Source organism: Peromyscus leucopus, chromosome 12, assembly GCF_004664715.2.
Source record: "Peromyscus leucopus breed LL Stock chromosome 12, UCI_PerLeu_2.1, whole genome shotgun sequence".
NCBI classification, from domain to species: Eukaryota; Metazoa; Chordata; class Mammalia; order Rodentia; family Cricetidae; genus Peromyscus; species Peromyscus leucopus.
Window position 1 is genome coordinate 70,736,038 of NC_051073.1, and position 21,320 is coordinate 70,757,357.

The 21,320-nt window shown below is 41.8% G+C and overlaps 1 protein-coding gene across 7 annotated transcripts in view; it reads right to left on the reverse strand.

The window, feature by feature from the left end:
- LOC114697100 (LIM domain containing preferred translocation partner in lipoma) overlaps nt 1–21,320 on the reverse strand; it is a 611,216-nt gene that overhangs the window by 130,626 nt on the left and 459,270 nt on the right. For all 7 annotated transcript variants that reach the window (XM_028875188.2, XM_028875190.2, XM_028875182.2 and 4 more), the window contains one exon: nt 14,152–14,278. In XM_028875188.2, coding sequence (XP_028731021.1) covers nt 14,152–14,278 — 127 coding nt within the window. The remainder of the gene's footprint in view (nt 1–14,151; nt 14,279–21,320) is intronic.

Here is a 21,320-nt window from a genome sequence, read left to right on the forward strand (position 1 = left end):
TGGATCTAGATGCTGGTCAGTCTTCTAATCTCAGCTCTCTTTTCCAGAGACCTTTCTCTATTGCTACTGAACTTTCGGTAACTCCCCCTAGGTTCCCTTCCCTTCCTCCTACTCAACTGCTGGCAATGTCCTTGACTTCATGGGTTACCTGGACAATTCAGTTATTACTTAGATCCACCATCATCTAGAGCAGCTAAATCTTTCCTGCTCTTTCAATCCCAGGAAACAGTCTTCTTTCCATAGTCTCAGCCATCTCTAGTAATGTATTTGTCATACAAGGTTTTTTTTTTTTTTCTTCTTGTTTTATAGGCATTTCTGTCCTCAGTTTTTAGACCCATGGTTAGTGAATATGCATGGCACACAGTAGGTCTACAAAAACCATTCAATGAATAAATAAATGGACAAGGAACACTTAGACCTCTGAACCAGACATCACTGTCCTTCCTTCCTACTTAAAGCACACTTAAATATAAAATCAGACTTCAGTTTCTTACCAGCAGAGTCTAGAATTTTCCTAGTCTTACCCATATACATCCTGTGGTCTGTATAGGGTTTCTTTTCTCTTCAAAATTACTTCAGGGCTGAGGCCATTTCTTTCATGGGCATCTTCTTAGGTAATCTCCAAGAGAAAGTCCACCCTGAGCCCAGTGTGCCAGTGAGAATGCAGACAGCTTGAATGGCCACTGGCAGTACATACCTGATACTTTCTAGAAATGCCAGGATCCAGAAGCAACTCTGTCCCCATGGCATCTGTCACCAGAGATGCAGAGAATCCAGGAGAGTAGGATGTGGGGTAAACTGTTCCCAGAATTGCTTTAGAGGCACAAAGTTTTCTTTAGAAGCAGAGTGTCACAACAGCTGCCTGAAGACACCACACATCCAAAATTAGGAGTGGGAACCAAGTTGAATAATCAGTTAATCAGTGTCTGGCTTCCTGAACCACCTTAATGAAACAAAATGCCAAAATTCACAGACACATTGACACTCCTGCTGATGACCTAAAATAGCATCAACTTCCGACCGAGCGAGCCAATTGCTAGCTATTGCATTGAACTCCTTTGCCTAAGGACATGTCAACAGGGTAACCTTATTTTCAAGATGAATTCTTTTCCCTTCTTCTCTCTTTTCCAGGGTGCCAGCGAAGTGGAGTAGCTTTTCCAAGGCTCCCAAGCCTAGAAAATGTCACTGTGATGGACTGCTACAAATCAAGTTATGGCCATTTGTGAAAAAGGGTAGCTCTGGACTGAGACAGTATGTGGAGTTCCTGAACATGGAAACTGCTAAAGCCACAGATTCAGTCAAGCCTAAGAGGAGAAAAGGAATGGGACCACATCTCAGGTGCCACTCACAAGAAGAATCCTAACACTGAGTATTTATTTGGTGTTCATGTAGTCCAGCTGGGCACGATTAGAGGAGAGCTAACTCTGCAGACATTTGGTATAGTGCCATAGAGTCATGGCACATCTGGATTCCCACCTACTGCTTGGTCACTGGTGGGACCACTCAATAAAAGGAGGCAAAAGCATTCTAAGAAATGTCCTCCAGAAGAAACAGAGGGAGACTCAGGCGTTAGCACAGATGTCCTGGTTTACTATGCCTTGCCTCCCTTCTGCCAACTGTGGTCAGAGTCTCAATATATGCAGGGGTCAAAAGTCAGGCTGTGGGTTCAAATTGAACGATAACTGCTACACCTTAGGAAACTTCTTTAACTTTCTTATGCCTCCATTTTATCATCTATAAAAGGAGAGCATCAAAGGTTCACAGTAAAGATACATGAGCCGCACATATTAAGTTGCCAAATAGCATACACACTCTCTGTATGCTAGTCACATTTTAACCAGAACCAATAGTGGGAACTTTTGGAATCAAACTACTCCAGAGAACCTGTACTGCAAGCAAAAGACCCAATGGAGTGGCATAGGGATTTCTTAAAGAAAACAAAACAAAAACAAACCCCCAAAACACAGTTCCAGGCCTCATTTGGCTTCTTGAAGAAGGAAAGAAACAGCAATATAAGGATTTGTCATCTTCACTGAGGAATCTTACAACATGGTAGAGAGCACACACAAGCATAAATAAAGATAGACAGACGGATACACACAGACAAACACACAGGACTGTGATGAGACCCACAACAATTGTAAATGAAAAAGAACAATTAGAAAAAAGTGGAGTTTTTTCAAGTGCTTCTTAAATCATAAAAAATAATTTAATAAATTACATCCATAGGCTAATTGATTAGATCATAAATCTGGATTCTAGAATAAAGAAGGACAAAGTCTGTTTTACTTTGAATAGTCCCCTCAATAAGCCCAAGAAAGCTACGCCTCAGAAAGCAGGTCCTGATGATCTACTCCCTGTCCTGACCTCCTAGCAAGCTGATATGGGGACCATACATAGAGCACACAGCCAACTATCTGTCCCCTAATCGCTCAGTTGAGATCAAAGATGGACTTCTGAATGGTTTAGGCAACATTTGCTGATGGGAACAGAACCCTATGATTGGCATGCTTGAACCAAAGACATAAAAGACCCTTTCATCAGAGTATTGACCAAGAAAAAAATTAACTAGGTTTTTGTACTACCTGCAATTCTCAGCTTGGTAGAAATGTACTCTCTGTTCTGTTGAAAAACAGGCTGTATTGATTATGCTGACACTGGCAGTCAGGCCGTGTGGCACTGTATTGGCTTTATTTTTTTCTTTACATCTTAGATAAGAAAGGAGGTTATGATTCATCTTGCACCATCTGAGTCAAAAATTCATTTTGTCTTTTTTGTTCAATTAGTTTTCTGCATTCCACATTAAAAAGCAAGAGTAGTTTGCTCAGCAAATGAGAACATTGTGGTGTGTCTTGGGGTGTTGCTTTCTCACCCAGAATGACTAAACCCCATGTCTTAGATCCTCTAATGATATTCCAATAACAAGATAACACTACACAAAATCACAAAGCGTTAATTCATGAAAATATCAGAGATTATCATATGCTAATCACAAATGACATATATCAAACCAGATGCAGCCCTGGGAGGCAGTGCTAACATCTTTTGAGTTTTTGAGTCTCCTACTAATGGTTCAGAACACATTTACACATTTGCTTATTTAATTTGATTCTGGAAATAAGCATGCAAAATAGATTAGAGGTAATGATCTCCTTTTAAATAGGTGAAATAACTGAAGCTCAGGAAAATAAAAAAATTCCTATGACAGAGCCTCTCCCTCACGCTTTCTCTCTGTGTTGACTGGGAGACTGAGCCCAGAGCCTCATGTATCCTAGGCAATGGATCCTACCATTAGCCACATGGCCAGGCCAAGTTACATCTCTCAATCTGTCCCAGGATAAGCTACTTCTCCTGGCAAAATAACTAATCTGAAGACTGCTAACACAATGGTTCTCAGTGACATATAAGAAAGTGTTCTAAGAATAGCACAAAAGTCAAATGGCGGCAGTGTCACCGAGAAAAAAAGACACAGACTTAGGCTGGACTTCTTAACTCCAACTTAAGTATTCATTCCACTGTGTCGTCCATCAAACGATGACTTGCTCAGTTTTATGACTGTGCTGTATCATCTACATTAAATACCAATGTCACATTGATGGTCAGCAATATTAGTATCTCTTATTTATGCCAAGTACCATTAGTAACACTGACCCCAGAAACCCTTAAGCAGAGTAAGTGTATGGCATCAATGCTATGCTTTGTCATAGTCTACAATCCTATTTTAATCTGATTATTTGGCACATGAACTTTCAATGCAGTGAACTTCCTTATAAACCCCAGGGAATTGGGTTAGCACCAAATAGAGCATAAATGGCCTTGAAAATTGACTTGTGTTACCCTGGGACTCTCAGACAAGCATTGTTGTAACTTTATACAGAATGGCCATTTTCTAAGCCATCTACATTTTAGAAGCATACAGAGAACAAACTATGAAAAGTGTTTGAAGCAAAGGAATCATGGAGTTCGAATGATGTCAACAGATCATGTGGCTTAATCTCCTAACACTGCAGATAAAACCTGTAGAAAAGAAACTGGCCTACCATGTTGTCATAGATCACTTGGACAGCAGGACAGTCTGGCACCCTGAAGGACTTGAAACACTGGACTTAACACCAGCCTAAGTCTGTGTTAAATTAAAGACCAGTAACACATTCTACTGCTTATGAACAAAGATAATGAGTTTGTCTTCATTTTTTAAAAAAAATATATCAAACTTTATTTAAAGTTTAGAGTCAGAGAAACAAATGAGGACTGAGGTCAGAGCTGTACAGTACTGAAGTGAACGAGCCTTGAAGAGTTTAAGGCATCATGCCTGCTGCTCTTAGCCAGCATTTGGGAGAGTACTAGGAGAAGGTCAATTATGGATCTAAATGACATGTATGAATAATGAAGTCGATTAAAAGTTCATTGAAATAAGTAAAAACACACAGCAATGGATAGCTTAGAAATATGACAAAAATTATGAACATACCCTATACAGAATGAGTAATGGGAAGTTCATAAGCTCTATGCTTTCTGGGCTCCAATCTCCCTTTGCCAAGGTCATAAAGCCAACCAGCAGAGGCTTAAAACTTGTTCCCATGATTCCTGCCTACTGCATCCTCATTGTTTGCTTCAGCAAGACATTCCTGGGCAATACTACTGTGAGCTTGTACCGAAGTCTAACGAATGATGTTCATTGCCAGGTAAGAACAGAGCCAGGAACAGGGTGCATAAAAATAAAAGGCTTGACAGAGATCCCAAAGAGGGCTGAGATCAGTGCTGTGCAGGATGAAGTAACTGTAGAAGAATTTAAAGCAACATGGCTGACGTCATTCCGTGTTAGGGACAGAACTGAGACAATGTCATCAACTTAGACCTGTCTGTGGGACTTCGTGTCTAGTGGGGCATTGGGTACTGTCTGCTTGTTCTTGATAGGCAGTCAACTGTGTCTTCTGCCAACACATCACACCTCAGCACACCATTTTCTACCCTGGGAATAAGTATTTCTTCCCATGGACTTCATTACCATTTTATGTAGCATAGGTTCTTCAGTGCTGTGGCAAAATTTCATGAATTCCGTAGAAAAGAGTGGCTTTTCCTCAGTCAGTTGTAACTCTGTTCTACACCAAAGCCTTTGGCAACAGAGGATTTAACAAATGGCTCTCCTTTTTGGTCACTAATGTACCTAATTTCCACTATCTCCCACGGTACACAGTACAATGATTGGTGTTTAAGTAGGCACTCAATAAATATTTGTAGATGAATGAACCTGCTAAATGAAAAGCACAACAGATGCCTACTAAGTCTAACTCTACAGATGTTCAAACACTGGCTTTGCTGACGGTAAATTAATTATGTCTTCCAGCAAAGCTGATGTCACTTCCAAGTCTGCAAGGAGATAACCATCAGTGTGCATTTAGAGAAAGTCAAGGGGAAATTTCAGGTTGTCGGGAGGAAGGGCAGAGTGCAGGGGAAAGACAGCTGTGCTCTCTGTGAATCAGGGCTGGGAGGTAAGGTCAGAAAATGCATACTTAGCACTTGTGGCTTTAGGACTCAGTCCTACCCTTGTCTCAATACAAAACAGTGGATGATCAGGAAGCAAGACTTCCTTATGTGACACACAATGTGCGGCCCACCAGTACTTTCTCTCTGTAATTCAAGTTTGCTTCCACAGTTTATGGTCAAAGGATGTTGACTTTATGAAGTAGGAGCATCTTCTCTATTTTCTTCATGTTTCTGATAAAGTGGATGCTGGTAAAAGTAATCGCACGAGCAGGTGTCTGCTGTTTGGATCAAGTCCATATAAAACGTCACTTGGTCACTTGTGGACGGTGGTTCAAGGCATTGGGGGGGGGACTACTTAAGGATATCCTTTCTAGAACAGTTGCTATAGACAGCTTATGTATACATGGGCACATGATAGCTCTTTCAATTTGACAGCCTGTCTTTCTGACCCAATTCTTTTAGAGCAGGAGGAAATTACAGAGGCAAGAATCTCTCCTGGGAACCAAAGGTTACAGAGGAAGCCCAGCGTAAAGTAAAATATGATATAGTATTTTTAAAACAAAATCTCAACTATGTAACCTTTCTTTCTACCAATTTAGCACCGAATTTCACAGAAGACATACATAAAGGAGATCAAGTCCAAGGGTGTCAGTCCAATTTTAAGTTCATCGAATGCAGCAACCACACCTTACTCTACTCATACATTCTCCAGTGTCCTTACATGATTAACAAGAAAGGAATGAAAAATCTAGGTTATAATTCATGGCTCTGTCACTAAATGACTTGTGACCCCGGGGAACTAATTTCATCTTCTCCCCAAAAGAGTCAGGTTCCTAGGCTGAGGTCCCTTCCACAGTTAACATTTTATGGTTCTAAAGGTGACAAATAAATACATGAATGGCATATTCCCACTCTAGTGACTGTTGGCTTATCACTCTCATTTATGAGTTGCCAATCCTTTAAGCACAGGAGCGGAGATGGGGGCACCACTGTGACCTAACCACGCCATCCTCACTCATATCTACACATTAGTGAGGAAGATGGACCGAAAATGTGAAAGAATGTATATTTAAACAGAGGGAATCAGAAAAACTTTTTTTTTTTGTATTTGAAATTTAGGGCACTCAGGAAAAAAATATATACATATATATGTATATATACACATACATACATTCATTAATTTTAAGGGCAAATGCATTCTTACTAAGTATAACAAAGGTGTATATCCAGATCTTAGTAACAAAGGTGTATATCCAGATCTTAGTTTGTAAAAATATCTAGTCCAGTTTACTTCTTTACCTTTACCTTTGTAACAGCTCCATTCCCCTTTCTACCATCAAATGTTTTTAAAAAATATTTTTAGTTTTTTTTTTTTTTTTTTTTTTTGGTGTGTGTGTGTGTGTGTGTGTGTGTGTGTGTGTGTGTGTGTGCATGAATGTGCAGGTGCACACATGAAGGCCAGAAGAGAATGCTGAGTGACTTCCTCTACCTCTCTCTGTCTTACTCTCTGGGAATAAGATCTTTCACTGAGACTGGAACTTGCTCTTTTGGAGTAGGCTGGAGGGCTGCAAACCGCGGCAATTCTCTTGCCTCTTCCTTCACATTCCCACCCAGCACTGGGGTTATAGGCATATCAAGCTAGGGACAGAATTTCACTTGAATACTTGGGATCCAAACTTAGATCCTCATGTTTACATGGCAGGGATTGGTACCAACCTAGTCGTCTCCCTAGCCTTTATTTCCACTCTTTAATCAGAAAACAAATTATATTTACAGTTTTCAAAACTCTCAGTTGTATGACCTTGAATGAATCATTTGGGCTTTAATTTTCTAGAAAATGAAACATTATCTTACATAACTCCTATGACCACATTCTTTGTAAAACTATAAATCTTGGGTTCCAAATCAATGTTTAACAGCATACTGGCTGAATTTACTGAAAAATAACATGTGCTAAGATGGAAGACATAAAATACTGGGGATTATTTATTTAGTGTTGCAAATGCTTACTGCTTTGAGCAAATACTTTACAAGAAGTTACCACCATAAAGGAAATACATCTAATATAGCTAACTTAAAAAACACTGCACTCCCATGACCCACAGCTACCTTAAAAAGAGAAAAAAGAAAGAAAACCCCAAAGCCCCAACTTTCCCCTCTAATCAATACCACCTTTTCTCCAAACTACCCATTTTCTACTTTTCCTCCGATGCTGTGGTTTTGAGGTTTTTACTTTCTTAGGTTATGTGTGTGTGAAAACAAGATCCCCAAGGCCTGAGGCTCCAGCTTCACTACAGGAAGCTGCCCACCCGGAGTCGGTCCACATTCTGTCATCAACAGGGACACTTTGGAAATCACTTTCATGTCACACAACAATAAAGGCAATTAAGTTCAAATCATCCCGCACCTTAGTTAAGACCCGCTAAGTCATTTCCAAAGCAATCGCACAGCTTTGTACAGATCTGAAAGTTCAGACACAGCACGTTAACTGATCTAACTGGTCCATAACCAACTTGGCAATGTGGTCGGAGGGCATAAAGTGCAAAGAAGATACTCAGGGTGGGAAGGTCTGTGCCAGGGCCATTCTGGTTGGCTCTCTGACGAGTGAGGGCAGCATAGTGTCATGGAGAGCATGGAGGCTCATTATCACCTGGTTCCTGGGTTTTCCCTCTATGGATGAAAATGAATTTACTGCCCCCTTACCTGGGCTTCTGTCTAGCTCAGATGATACAAGAAGCATGGAAGTGTTTTAAAACTACCATTGCAAAATTTAATTTCACTCATTAAATTCACACACACACACACACACTTTTTTTCCTGAGACAGAGTGTCACTGTGTAGTCCTGGCTGTCTGGGAACTCACCCTGTAGACCAGACTGGCCTTGAACTCAGATTTGCCTGCCTCTGCCTCCCAAATGCTGGGATTAAAAGCAGATGTGATGGACTCATTTTGGAGGTGCATCTACTAAGGATGACTTTAAATGACTCAGTCATATAATGTCAGAGTTGGACATTGGAGGAAAGACATAGTGACCATAGCATATGCATCAACAGCTTCAACATCAGAGAGAAGATTTCCACCTATATGTCTCATAAGGGATTTTGTTTTGTCTGTTCAAAAAGTTAGTTCTCCATACATAAATGGGAATTTCCAACTCTCCCACCCCATGCCTATGCTACTGTTGGCCAAGTCCATTTCACACGTGACTATCTTTCAGTGGTTGTCAGGCTAGACCCAGGGTTTTTTCCTCCAAAATTTCATATGCACCTAACTCATGTTCCCAGTGTCCTAAGCATCTCTGGTGAGTTTGTGGATATGCTCACTCCCGGAGTGACCTAGCTAGCACAGGGAGGAACTGATCCTCTGTTCTAGAGCTGTTTCGGTCCATGGACATCATTGGGCCTCCAATTTGTTCTCAGTAGAGAAGGTGTTTAGCACTAAGCGTGGGGAGCAGGTGCCGTCAAGAATGACAGTACATTCCCATCATTCTTCCTTTGGGGTTAACAAGGGCCTCATACTGCCACTGCTCATGTCTTCTAATCTGTTCCAGCATCCTTTGGAAGGAAGGAAAGCCTGGTTCCAATCACAATCCCATTTCCATGCAAAAGTTCTCACTATCTTCTACTAACAATCCTCAGAGTTAAGTACAAGATTCCCTCAGAAAGTTTACCTGGTACTGCTCTGAAGGCATAGCGATTCTTCAAACAGCCTGGGAAACAACTTTGAAATTCACACACATTAGTTTTTTTTTTTTTTTTTAAATTAAGACAATAGCATATAAACAATGCCAAGATAATTATATTGCATGCTTGAACATACACTGTAGGATATTTTCAGGCTCCTCTCAGATCCAGTACAACATCCACATTCAGAGACTGGGCACCCAACAGTCTTGTCTGCAGTCCTAGGAGCAGCTCAGGCAGAAGACTGTCTTTGGAATTGTGCTGCAGTCTCTCTCCCATGAACTGTCTCATGGGCAATTATGCTTCCTTACTTTTTATTATAAAGAAACGTTCTATTCATTTTACAACCAACTACAGATTCCACCTGCCTGGCCCCCAGCCTTCTTCCCCAACCCACCCCCGCCATTCCCACCTCCTCCAAGTCAAGGTCTCCCATGGTGAGTCTGCAGAGCCTGGTACATTCAGTCGAGGCAGGTCCAAGCCCCTCCCCGCTGCACCAAGGCTGCACAAGATGTCATATCTATGGCACTGGGCTTCAAAAAGCCCACGAATGCACCAGAGATGGACACAGATGCCCCTGCCTTCTTCAAACTGGATGAAAATGGAAATCTTGGAGTCTGTGATCTCAGTCAACACAGAAAACTCACAGATATCTTCAAAGAGCCATTCCAAGACGGTTCACAGTTCAACTTTTCCTTTATATTTTCCTTGGAAACAACTCGAAAAGGGTAAGGCCTGAGCTGCTCAGTGGTCACGCTAGCCGCTCAGTTTTCTAGCGATTTGCCCTCCGTCATTTTATATCTAATTTTAAAGTTCTCTTTAAGTTTTGAATTCTTCATAAATTAGAACGATTTCTAGTTCTTTACCCCCTGGTTACTTTAAGCATCCGCCACTAGAGCTGAGGCTCCTTTCAAATGTAAAGGTACCCTTCTAGTTTTCCACCAAAGAGATAATTCCAAGGGATAAGACCTTGAGTCAAAGCTCGGGTGATACGATGGTTCATAGAATTTTTTCCAATCTCCAAATGCCTTCTGGTCCGCTCAACTCTTTCTGGATAGAGAGCAAGTGAGAATTTTATCTACTTCCGTTGGCCAAACAGTGCTAATTCACTTTTCCTCTTCAGTCTTCAGGCGGGCATATGGACCCTCTCTTCTTTCCCTTACACAGGACCATTGTCCGGACATATGTACTGAAATCCCCAGGCTGCTCCTGTCTGTGCCCATTGATGGCACAGCTTCTCTGCAGCAGAGAAGGTGATGGGACATGTTTAAAGAGTGGATAGTCAAGGCAGGCCTGTAACAAGTACTTTTGCTCCTGACTTTATGTTGCTAAGCAACTTAAGCCAAGATGGCATTCCAACTAGGCTCTGAGGCTGTGCTTGTGAGCACTTTCCATGGAACCATCTCCTTGACACTAGATCTCAACAGGCAACTCATTAGATAAAGTGAAGTTCAAAGGCCTCAGTGAGGGCTTAGAAACCTTTTAAAGACTTGTCCCAACTGACCCCTCCAACCCGTTGCTAGTATTTGCCAATTCCACATGGGGGCTTCAATTCCATTTTTCCCTTTTCATGTGAAAAGTTTCCTCATCAGAAATCTTCCCACTTCTCTAGGAGCTTCCTATTTCTAAAGTTTAATTAAACTAAGTGTAAAGACTCACCCAAAGTTTAATGACTACATAATTACTTTTCTATTGCTGCCTCTAGATATTCCTTCTTTTCCTGAAATTTCTCAGAATGGTGGCTGCATGTAGATTAAACCACATATCACTTTGTGTTCTGGCTGCAATAACACATCATAATTTTTCATTGGCCCCTCTGGGACATAAGCACTTTCAGAGGGAAAACCCAATGCCTGTGGAAACACCACCAGATTAGCCTGCAAAGATCCAGGTTTTCCACATAAAGTCCGTTATTGTTCAACAATCTTGGCGCCATTTACAGTTTGTTTACTTTATCTATTTAGGAGAGAATCCTCATCCTTCATTGCCCATCTCTCCAAAGGCAGTCTCCCCACTAAACCCCCTTCCCTGAGTTTACGATCTAATTCCCTCCATCTGAGGGCCTGATGTTCAAGGATATAGACTTGGTGTACAGCTCGAAATCCAGCTCAACAGCCCATTATTTGTTGACACTGGGCAAAACACTTAACATTCCTGGACCTTAATTCTCCAAGGGGGAACATGATAGTGACATCTCCTTTGCAGGATTACATTCTTGCACAAGGATAAAATAAGCTAATTTCTGAAGTTCATAAACTAGAACTGCCATATCATAAACACGCAGTAAAACCAAGACCTTCCCCAGTTCTCTCTGAAGGGTAGCAACCTCCACTTGGCAGTGATTACATTGACTGTGGGTGACACACCTTTTACTGTTGCTAGAACCTAAATTTAAATCAAGTGTTATTGATGAATTTTTAATAGGGTATCTTACTTTCTTAAATAAGCTGCACGTCTCTGGAGCTTTGGTGAGCTCTGATTATCGAACATATTCTACATGCCAAGAACTTGGCTGAGTGCGCTCTATAAATATTTCATGCACTGCTCACAATCACAGTATAAGGTAGCTATTGTCTCCACACTGTAGATGAAACAGCACCAGAGAAGGCTGAGGGAACAGTGTGCGCAAGTCTTCGAAGCTAGTATGTAGTAGAGCTAAGATAGTTCTAAGATCATGTGTATCTGCTTTCTGAGTGTGTAACATTTACCCATGATAGTTGCTCAGTTTACTTTACCCCTGCACGTACTGGTGCACAATATCTGAAGCACACACACTCAGAATTTAGCTTTTTACTTTTAATTATAGACAGCTTACTTTTAATCATTAACATTTTTTCAGTGTATATAGTGGATTCTAATATACACCCTCCTCCTATTACAGTGAGGACAGTGTAATAAACTTTTACTATACTCTGATATAAGCAGATATCTGTTTCTGTCTTACTATTTTCCATGCCTTTGTGCCAATTCCCATAATCTTATGTTTAGCCTCACCGTTTGATTTCATTGGCTTGATGCTGTTTCCACAGTGAATTTGCTGGTGTTGCAAGAAATGCAAGGGACCATTTGTTCCACATCTTTAATCACCAAGGTGGGAAACTTGGCTTAGGCAATAGAGGGACCTGCTAGTAATACTTGGCTGGTCTGGGGCACAGCAGGGACAAGAATAAGACTTATTTAAAAATTATTTTTTAACATTTAATTGCTTATTTAGTGTGTGCAGAGGTGCAGAGAATGGGCCTGGGACATGTGTGAGTCACAGTAAGTTTGTGTGTGTGTGGGGGGGGGGGGTAAGAGGACAGCTTGCAACAGTCAGTTCTGTTCCATGATGTGGGTTTTAGGGATTAAATGGTTACCAGGCTTGGTGGCATATACCTTTAACCTGTGGTCATCTTGTCAACCTGACGCACCAGGGAAGAAGGAACCATCACTGAAGAATTGCCTCCCATCAGATTGGCCTGTGTGCCCGGCCATCTGTGGCCAGTGTGTCACAGTGGGTAATTTTCTTGGCTGCTAGTTGACCTAGGAGGGCTTAGACCCCTATTGGTGATGCTATCTCTAGGCAGAAAGGCGTGACTTGTATAAGAAAGGTGGCCGCAAGCCCGGGAGCAAGCCAGTAAGCAGCATCCCTCCACGGTCTCTGCCTTGAGTTCTTGCCCTGACTTCCCTCAATGATGGCCTGTAATTGAGCACAAGGTAATAAACCATTTCCTCCCCAGGTTGCTTTTGGTCATGCCGCTTATCACAGTAACAGAAAAGCAGACCAGAACAGCAGCCGAGCCATCTCCCTGGCTCCAGAATAATCAGAGCTCTTTATCCCCACCTCACAGCCTTTGAGCTGAATTACAGTGATATCTGTGTACAGGAGGTGTATGCCTTGCATCCAGCCGTAACACCAACTCCACATACCCTCAGCTTTGGGCCAGTGGCCTCAGTTTGCCTTTCACTGTGCATCAGAGAAGTCACGGAGATAGGAAATACATGGGGATGCAAAAGCCTGTTCAGTTCTCAAGCCTGGAGCCTTTACTCACTACTGTGACCCACATGACCCTTCTCGACACATCCTTCAAGAACCGACTCACAAAGCATGTGATGAGACCAACACACAGCAGAGAAAGAATGTTTAGAAACTATTATACCAACTCAACTGGGGTAACTTAGTATCTCTTAAATGTAATGATAAAACTTCATCTCCTATTTCACAGTTTTTAATATGTTACAGTTTGAAATTTATTTCCCCAGAATTAATTTACTTACATGCTACAAAAATAACAGTTTTTAAAAACAATGAGATCTGGATGGCCAACAATCTCTACATTTAGATTGATTTAGGGGGTTTGGGTTCAAGGGTGACTTCCGGTTCTTCACAGCGTTCACAGGAGTTCCTAGGACTCCACCTTTCCCTCAACACACTTGCCATCGTCTGCCTGTTTGTCTCATCCCTTCTGCATTATAGCTCCCTTGACAAGCTGTGTCCACAGCAGCTCACAAATGACACAGACCGCTGACTTATACTAACGGACTGGGAAGAATAACATTAACTGTTCACAATTACTCGTAGTTTTAAAGAGGGAAGAAGCAACAAACAGAAAAGTATTTTTTTCCTCCTGAATTCAGTCAAGGTAAGACTGGAGAAAACAGTTAAGTCGTATCAGATTCCAGGTTTTATTCATAAATATTTGGAGTTACATGCACAAAGATGATCTATCTTTGCCTCATGCAAAGGTAATAAACTGTCCAAAGTGTGTCATGATTTTGCATATCAAATAACTCTAAGACCCCCTGAGGTTTTAGTACAAGCTCACTGTATTCCTATCCATGGTGGTCTAGTCAGAAATGCACGGTACTGTGTGCACACACACTACCTCTCCTGCAATGGATGCAAACACTGCACCAGGACAGCTGATAATAACCCCCATTCCTCAGTAGGGAAAACAGAACACGACATTTAATTTGAAAATCAGCTCCAGGCCCACTCACCAAAGTACTCATCAGAAGGGGGATTTTCCATGTCATACAGCATCTTCTTGGTCAGGTGCTCCAGCTCATCTTCTGGCCGGAATGATGGGGGAACAGAAGGAGCCCCCATAGGCCCAGGGTGTCCAGCCTGGAAGAAAACACATAACATTTAAAGTTGGTCTAAACATACACTACAGCAATCTGCTTAAGTGGGGAGGAAGCAGCACAGGTCCATCCATTTGTAGACCTGTGTCGGGCACTAAGATTTACTACTTATCCAGTGTCTGACCTTTGACCTTCCACTTTATTCACTTGCCTTTTCTAGATGAATCTCTCATACTTTAGAATCTGTGTTTCCAGTAGCAGGAATCTAATTTTTCAATAACTGCTAAGTAGTTGCCATGTTATTGTTACTGTAGTAATTAGGAAGATGACCAAAAAAGACTATACAGCCTAGAGAAAAGTCTACAGGCACCTCAATAAAGAGAGCTCCTCTGGAGAGTGCGCACTGTCAGGGGTTAAAGGAAGCTCCCTAGGAGAGGATTCAGAGAGAAGAGAAAAAATAGAAAAGACTTCTAATACCTAGGTGAAGAAACCTCGGGTACAATAAAAAGCTCCCAGCCATTGTGTTTTCTCTTCAAATAAATGTATATTCTATAGCTTTCACCACGCCTAGCCAGAACACACTTCTATCACGGTCCAGCTAAGGAAGCTCAGCAACATTTTCGTGCCATAGACACGAAAGGGAGCTCACTAGGGATTTCCCTTTCCTACATTTCAACTTACCATTGTCAACAGCACCCTGTATCTTTAACCAGGAAATTATAAAGATAAAAATGCAGTTATTAACTGTTCAGACACGAGGATAGCACTGGCCACTGTCAAGGGGGAGAGAGACGGATGGAGTGTGTGCTTGCCTGATGTGGACGCACTCTTGCAACAGGTGCGTGAGAGTTTCTGTCTTCAGAATCATTTAAGAGTAAATCTTACAAAGCTGAAAGCTGGGTATTCATTCCCCCAACATCTTCACTTGACCTAAGGACTTATCAGGCATAAAATCCTGTAACGCACACATCTCTTTACAGACATTATCAAGCCTAACACAGCTTTACTTAGTTGAGTGATATCTAAGGCACAGAAGCATTCTCGACATGAATAAGACTTCAGTGACAGTGTTTTACTCTTTTCTCTGTTTTTTACTATTTTCCCAGTTTGGAGAACCACTGCTCTATAGTCATATCCTCTACAATGTCACCAGCTGTGAATTTTGTGTTAACCACTATCCACTGCACAAATAAATGTCACTGTCAATGTCTGAGAACCGTAGCAATGTATGGGTAAAGAGATGTAACTTTAGAGGAAAGTTTAACACTATGTCCATTGAGTAAAATAACAGTATTATTTTATTGGCCAGATTTACAGTACTGGCCATCGTTTTGTACTGTGCAGAGGGCCTTAAATTCAACCAAAGGCACTTGTTCACCCCCATAACATTGATGCCATGGATGTATCTGATCACACCAGTCATTTCTGAAGTTCAGGGTGCATGGCTGGGTAAGAAAGCTGGTGACTTTATTTTATGTTATGTAAATGCTACTTTTGAAATTCATGAAATGGGGCTTTTTTTAAAAAACCACAATAACTTCAAATGATAAAGATATGCTGTTTACTCCTAAACTGCTGGAGTAAGTTTCTATATAATCCATGCCAAGTGGAGGATTCCAAGAGTAACAAAAGTCAGAGCTGAGAAGTAATGGGTGAGCGAGTAGCAACAACTACGCCCTATGAGTGAAGAGGACAGACAGGGAGCTTCACCTGAGTGCTGACTTGTGACACTGAGGTATCTGGGGCTTCTCTATAAGTCCAAAGCCTATGGTTGAGACCACGGATAACTCTAAGAATGAGGATAGAGAGCCGACCGGACTTGGGGTTCTTTGGCAAGCCTATGAACTTTGGGTACGTTCAGATCCCCGCAGTCTTGATGAGACGCACAGTGAGACAGCCGGCACCGCAGGGACATAGGACTGGACAGTTTCAGAGCGCTGTGAGGAAGGGCTCTCTATTTCAGGAGGCGAGAAAGACAGCAGAGACGGAACGGGGGGGGGGGCTGCTTTCCTTCAGGTGTGCGATAAAAGGGGAGGCTGAGTCGAGATGATGCTGGCATCTAAGTGCAAATTGTACCCAAGCACCTCTTCCCCCAACCACGTGTTGCACATGGCTTCCAACAGAGAGGTATGGGAGAAGCCCCAACTGCCACTGCTATCAGCGCTAATGCTAGCTCTTTTCATTCACTCAACAGTTACCAAAGAGCACATGATTATCTTGCTTCCAAAGGACGCAATTCATTATTGCCTCAGCCTATGTATCAGATTTTTTTTTTATAAATAAACAAGAGGTAAGAAACTAAATCCATCTCCCACAAAACTAAGGTAGAAATGTCTACCCTTAGCATTTACATTTCAAAAAGACTAATTTCAAAGTACTCTGTCAGTATTTCACAGATGTTTTTCAAAAGCATCACCCTTTCCATTCTCCAAATATCCTTGCCTATTTTGCTTGCCAAGTTTAGAAGGGATCTTTTCCATTTAAATTCTACTTTTTGTATATTGATGTTATTAGATTTATCATGCTCATATGTCCCTATAAACTCACTGTAAGTTGAAAACATTATAAGCCAAAGGAGCCTGTGATGCACCTCACATATTGGTCATCGCAACATAACAAGGCGCTATGAGCACTGTTCTGTCAGGTGACATGTGGCCCCAGCACATGTAGCCCAGCACCATTGCTCAGCATCTTGAGAGGCATTATACTAAATATCATCATTAGCTTGGGAGTATCACAAAACAATAACAACAAAAAAACAGAACAACAAAAAACAATAAAAACAAAAAAAACCACCTCAGATTTGTGTGCTTTCTACGGAATGGAGACTACTTTCACAAAACATAAAGCTGACAAGTCGCAAGGGGAACCACAGTTAGGCTGGGGACCACACTGCACTGTTAATTGAGAGTTACATCTCATGAGGGAGGACCTAGATGATCTCACAGTATTTTGAATTTTGTCTACATGACAAAATTCCCACCCCTGTCCCAGGGTATAATATGGAACACGTCTGGGATGAATGCTGGGAAACCACAGATCCTTTAGGTTTCTCACCCCAGGGAAGGTAGCCTAGGACACTGAGTTCAATCCTGAAAGAAATCTGCATTTTACCTTCACTCTGATAGACGATTATCTCTATAATTTCCCCCTTGCAATACAGATTAGGGCTCATGATATCTTAAGGAAAATGAACAGCCATGTCCAACTTATTTATTTTCAAATGAGCAATTCATAGCACAGTTTAGGGTAGAAATGTACAATTTACAATGTGTGAAGGGTCACTGGGATGGGATGATTTCCACTGTTTTCTGGGTTCTTCATTCAGAACTCTGAACATCAGTGGTATAATATTCACCGTGATCCAATGATTGCTCGATTGCACGACCCTTTCCCAGGTGCCTGCTTCACATATAAGTAATCTCAAATGCTTAGAGGATGGCCCTGTATGACGTGTGAACATATTTTATGGACAAGAAAATTGACATCAAGTGGGTAAGTAAGCAACCCTGTGGTGGACAGAACTCTGTGGAGAAACAGCAGAACTTGGACTCCCTGGTGAACTGTGTTGGGTGTATATTTGCTACACAGCTATGCCTCTCAGGGTTCCTCACTAGTGTCTTCAAGCCCTTCTAACTATGTTATTAGATAGTGATTTAGATTTATATCAATTTACTCTTATATAAGCCAAGATTTTTATATATGTGAGTGAAGGATTACTGCTCAGCGCAAAAGAAATAAAAACAAAGACGTTCTTTTGAATATGCACATTAATCACCAATATGTATGTTCTTTGAAATGTCTGAATCACTGAGTGAAGGCACAAGAGCATCGTAAGCCACACGGGTGAGTTGTCACAGGGTCAGACTTCGGACAACTCCAAACTTTTCTTAATCTACAGAGCCAAGGACTGCAAAGATCATGCCAAATTATTAAGAGTCTCTACCTCTGACAACTTAGGAGTTGTAGATGAAAAAGACCCAAAGTAGACAATCACAAAAATGTGTAAAGAGTAAGTAAGATACAGGTGTGAGTCCAGTGTTCTAGCATGCCAAGAGAAGGCTGCTGGGAGATATGAGCCTTTGTCCTTGAAGGATAAATCAGATTTCATAAGAGCAATGAGGAAGGAAGGGAGAAAGGGACGGAGTCCAAGAACAATGTACACAGAATACACGGGAAAACTTAGGGAGTGGGGGGAACGAGCTAAAATGAAGAAGGCAGCCAATGCCAAGTCTTCATTGTAGGTAAGAGGAAATGATGAGGAGATTTTCAAGTGGTGGTTACCTTTGTTAAAGTTATGAATACAGCAGAATATTTTTTGGATCACAAAGATTATATTAAAATGCAATCAGGCCTGGAGTAATGGCTCAACTTGATTTTCAACCACAAGGATTTTAATCCAGTCCATAGGATCTTGTTTAAAAAGGTCATTATTGTATAATGCTTCTAATCCCAGAGCTGGGTAGGCGGAGCCAGGCCTACATGGTGAGCTACAACAACAAAATAACCAACCAAACAAAAGAAAGACACAAACAAGGTGGGGCGCAGGGGATAAAGGCACTTGCCACAAATTCTGATGACCTAAATTCCATCCATATGACCCACATGACAGAGGAAGAAAAGGACACCGGCAAGTTATTCTCTGACCTCCACAGGAGCACCACGGCACCCTCCTCCAAAGAAATACATGTAAAATAAAACCCAAAACTCCCACTCGGCAGCAAGGTGGCTGAGAGGGTAAAGGTAGCCATTCCCAAGCTCCTCTCTTAGAGCGCATCCCTGGCACCCACACGGAGCGGGGAGAACCACTCCAGTAGGTGTCCTCTGACCTCACCATGTGTGCTGTGGTAATGGAATTAAAATAATAAAAAAAAAAAAGAACAAACGCAAAACAAGGGCAGATGACTCTTCAGTAAGGACACCCAAGGTGGCACTCTGGGCTCTACACCCATATGCATGCACATACTTGAATGTGCACACACACACACACACACACACACACACACACACACACACACACACACACCACATACACAAAATTCACCCAGACATGAGGATATTTCTAGGCAATTTAGTAAGTAATACAATTTTAAAGCTCTGATATTTACTTGTGTGGCTAACTCTCGATTTCTTTCTTGTCTCTGGGCACGCAGGAAACATTGCTGATTCCCTCTTTCAGTTAGAAGTTGCTATGAGCCGGGCAGTGGTGGCGCACAGCCTTTAATCCCAGCACTTGGGAGGCAGAGCAGGCGGATCTCTGTGAGTTCGAGGCCAGCCTAGTCTACAGAGTGAGAACCAGGACAGGCACCAAAACTACACAGAGAAAACCCTGTCTCAAAAACAAAACAAAACAAAACAACCCAATAATAATAATAATAATAATAATAATAATAATAATAAAGAAGTTGCCACGAGAGTCACAAGAAGGTGGAGGCTTAGTCCTTCAGTTACTGGACAAAGAGGAGGCCTCTGCCCCTCAGGCTGAGTGAGCTGCTTCACACTATTACACCAGGGAAAATGGAACCCGATACTTTCAAATGCCAATGCTGAAAGTCTTGGGAAGCTGAGTGCTGTTACTATATGTAAGCACTTGTCTATTATGCCCTTAATTTAAATACATTTTCCTCAGATCAAAGATCCAACTATCTACACATTCTGGTCCACATTACTAAACCGTTGCCCAGGTAAGGTCATTAGAAAAGACAGATTATGATGCCAAATGTGCATATATAAGTCTAGGTTTTTCCTTGTATTATGGGTGGTACTGTGTAATAATGAGGAGTGGTTTCTGCAAAGGAAATACAAATGGGCAGAATCCTTGCTCAACAAGAACATTTCACCACATTAATAATAAGGCAAACAGCAACTTCCACCCAGCACACTCATGTAACATTTCATTATGCTCGGAGTGGTTTGTATATTCATTCTTACAGAGGATATAAGTATGTTATTACATGGCTAAAAACTATCTGACCATTTGGAGCCTTTTTAGTATTTTTTTTTCTGTCTATAACTTGACTGAAGAACTTTATGGAATTATTTCCATTTCCTGGGCCTCAGTTTCTTCATTTATAAAATAATACTCTCAAGGATCCCTTGATTTTATTTCATCATGCGTTTGTGACCATAACATAGTGGGTGTCGTTGTCGGCTCTGAGAGTGAAATCACATATTTCTATGTTTAGAGATATTCTGTAGTCTGTAAAAATAAATGCGCACTGAGTCAGTGGAAACCTCCTTAATACAGAGGTTTCCATTATAAGAGGCCGTGAACCGCCTGTCAGCATCCTCTGAAGCGTCCGCGCTTCATTCAGTGTTCTGAATCTGAGTAAGCAGCGGGCAGCTCACAGTGCTTCTGCAGCCTACTGAACTTTCACTACTCTTGGGTTACGAAATCAAGAGGCTCTCAAAGTTAACCACTTTATCCCCCATGCCCTTTCCTTGGGTCGAGAAGGAAACTTTCCACCAACACCCACTTTTGGGGGGTGGCAGGGGTGGTAGCGGCAGAGTTTGGTTGCTATGTAGACAAACTGGCCTGAACCTTTCTATGCACCCCAAACTGACCTCAAAACCATTGCTCTCTGGCCTTGGCCTCAAAAGTGGTAGATTATAGGTACAGGCAACCGCAGCCCCAGTGTCTTTTCTGAGGAAAGAGGATGCACGATCAAGAGCCCTCTCTAAGACGCAAACAGTGTGTGTGTGTGTGTGTGTGTGTGTGTGTGTGTGTGGGGGGGGGTCCTCAGGCCAATGCCCACTCTCTGCAGTGGTTCCTTCCAGCAATGCAGCTCCATGTGGTAAGGATCCATGTTGCGAAGTGGTCACTCAATAACTATCACTGCATCAGCTTATCTAGTTACTGACAATGACCTTGCTTGGGGTCATTTTCCTCCAGTACCCTTACCTGCTGTTGATTTCTTATCTGCAAGGTACCACCTACTTGAACTTACTGCGAGTCTGAATCTCACCAGAAACGCACTCCCAGGCAAATACAACACAGGGAAAAAGCAGCCAAAATCTTCTGGAAGATTCCATGATAATGAATACTCTATCATTTCGGGTAGCGAGACGCTCTTTTTTTCTTGTCC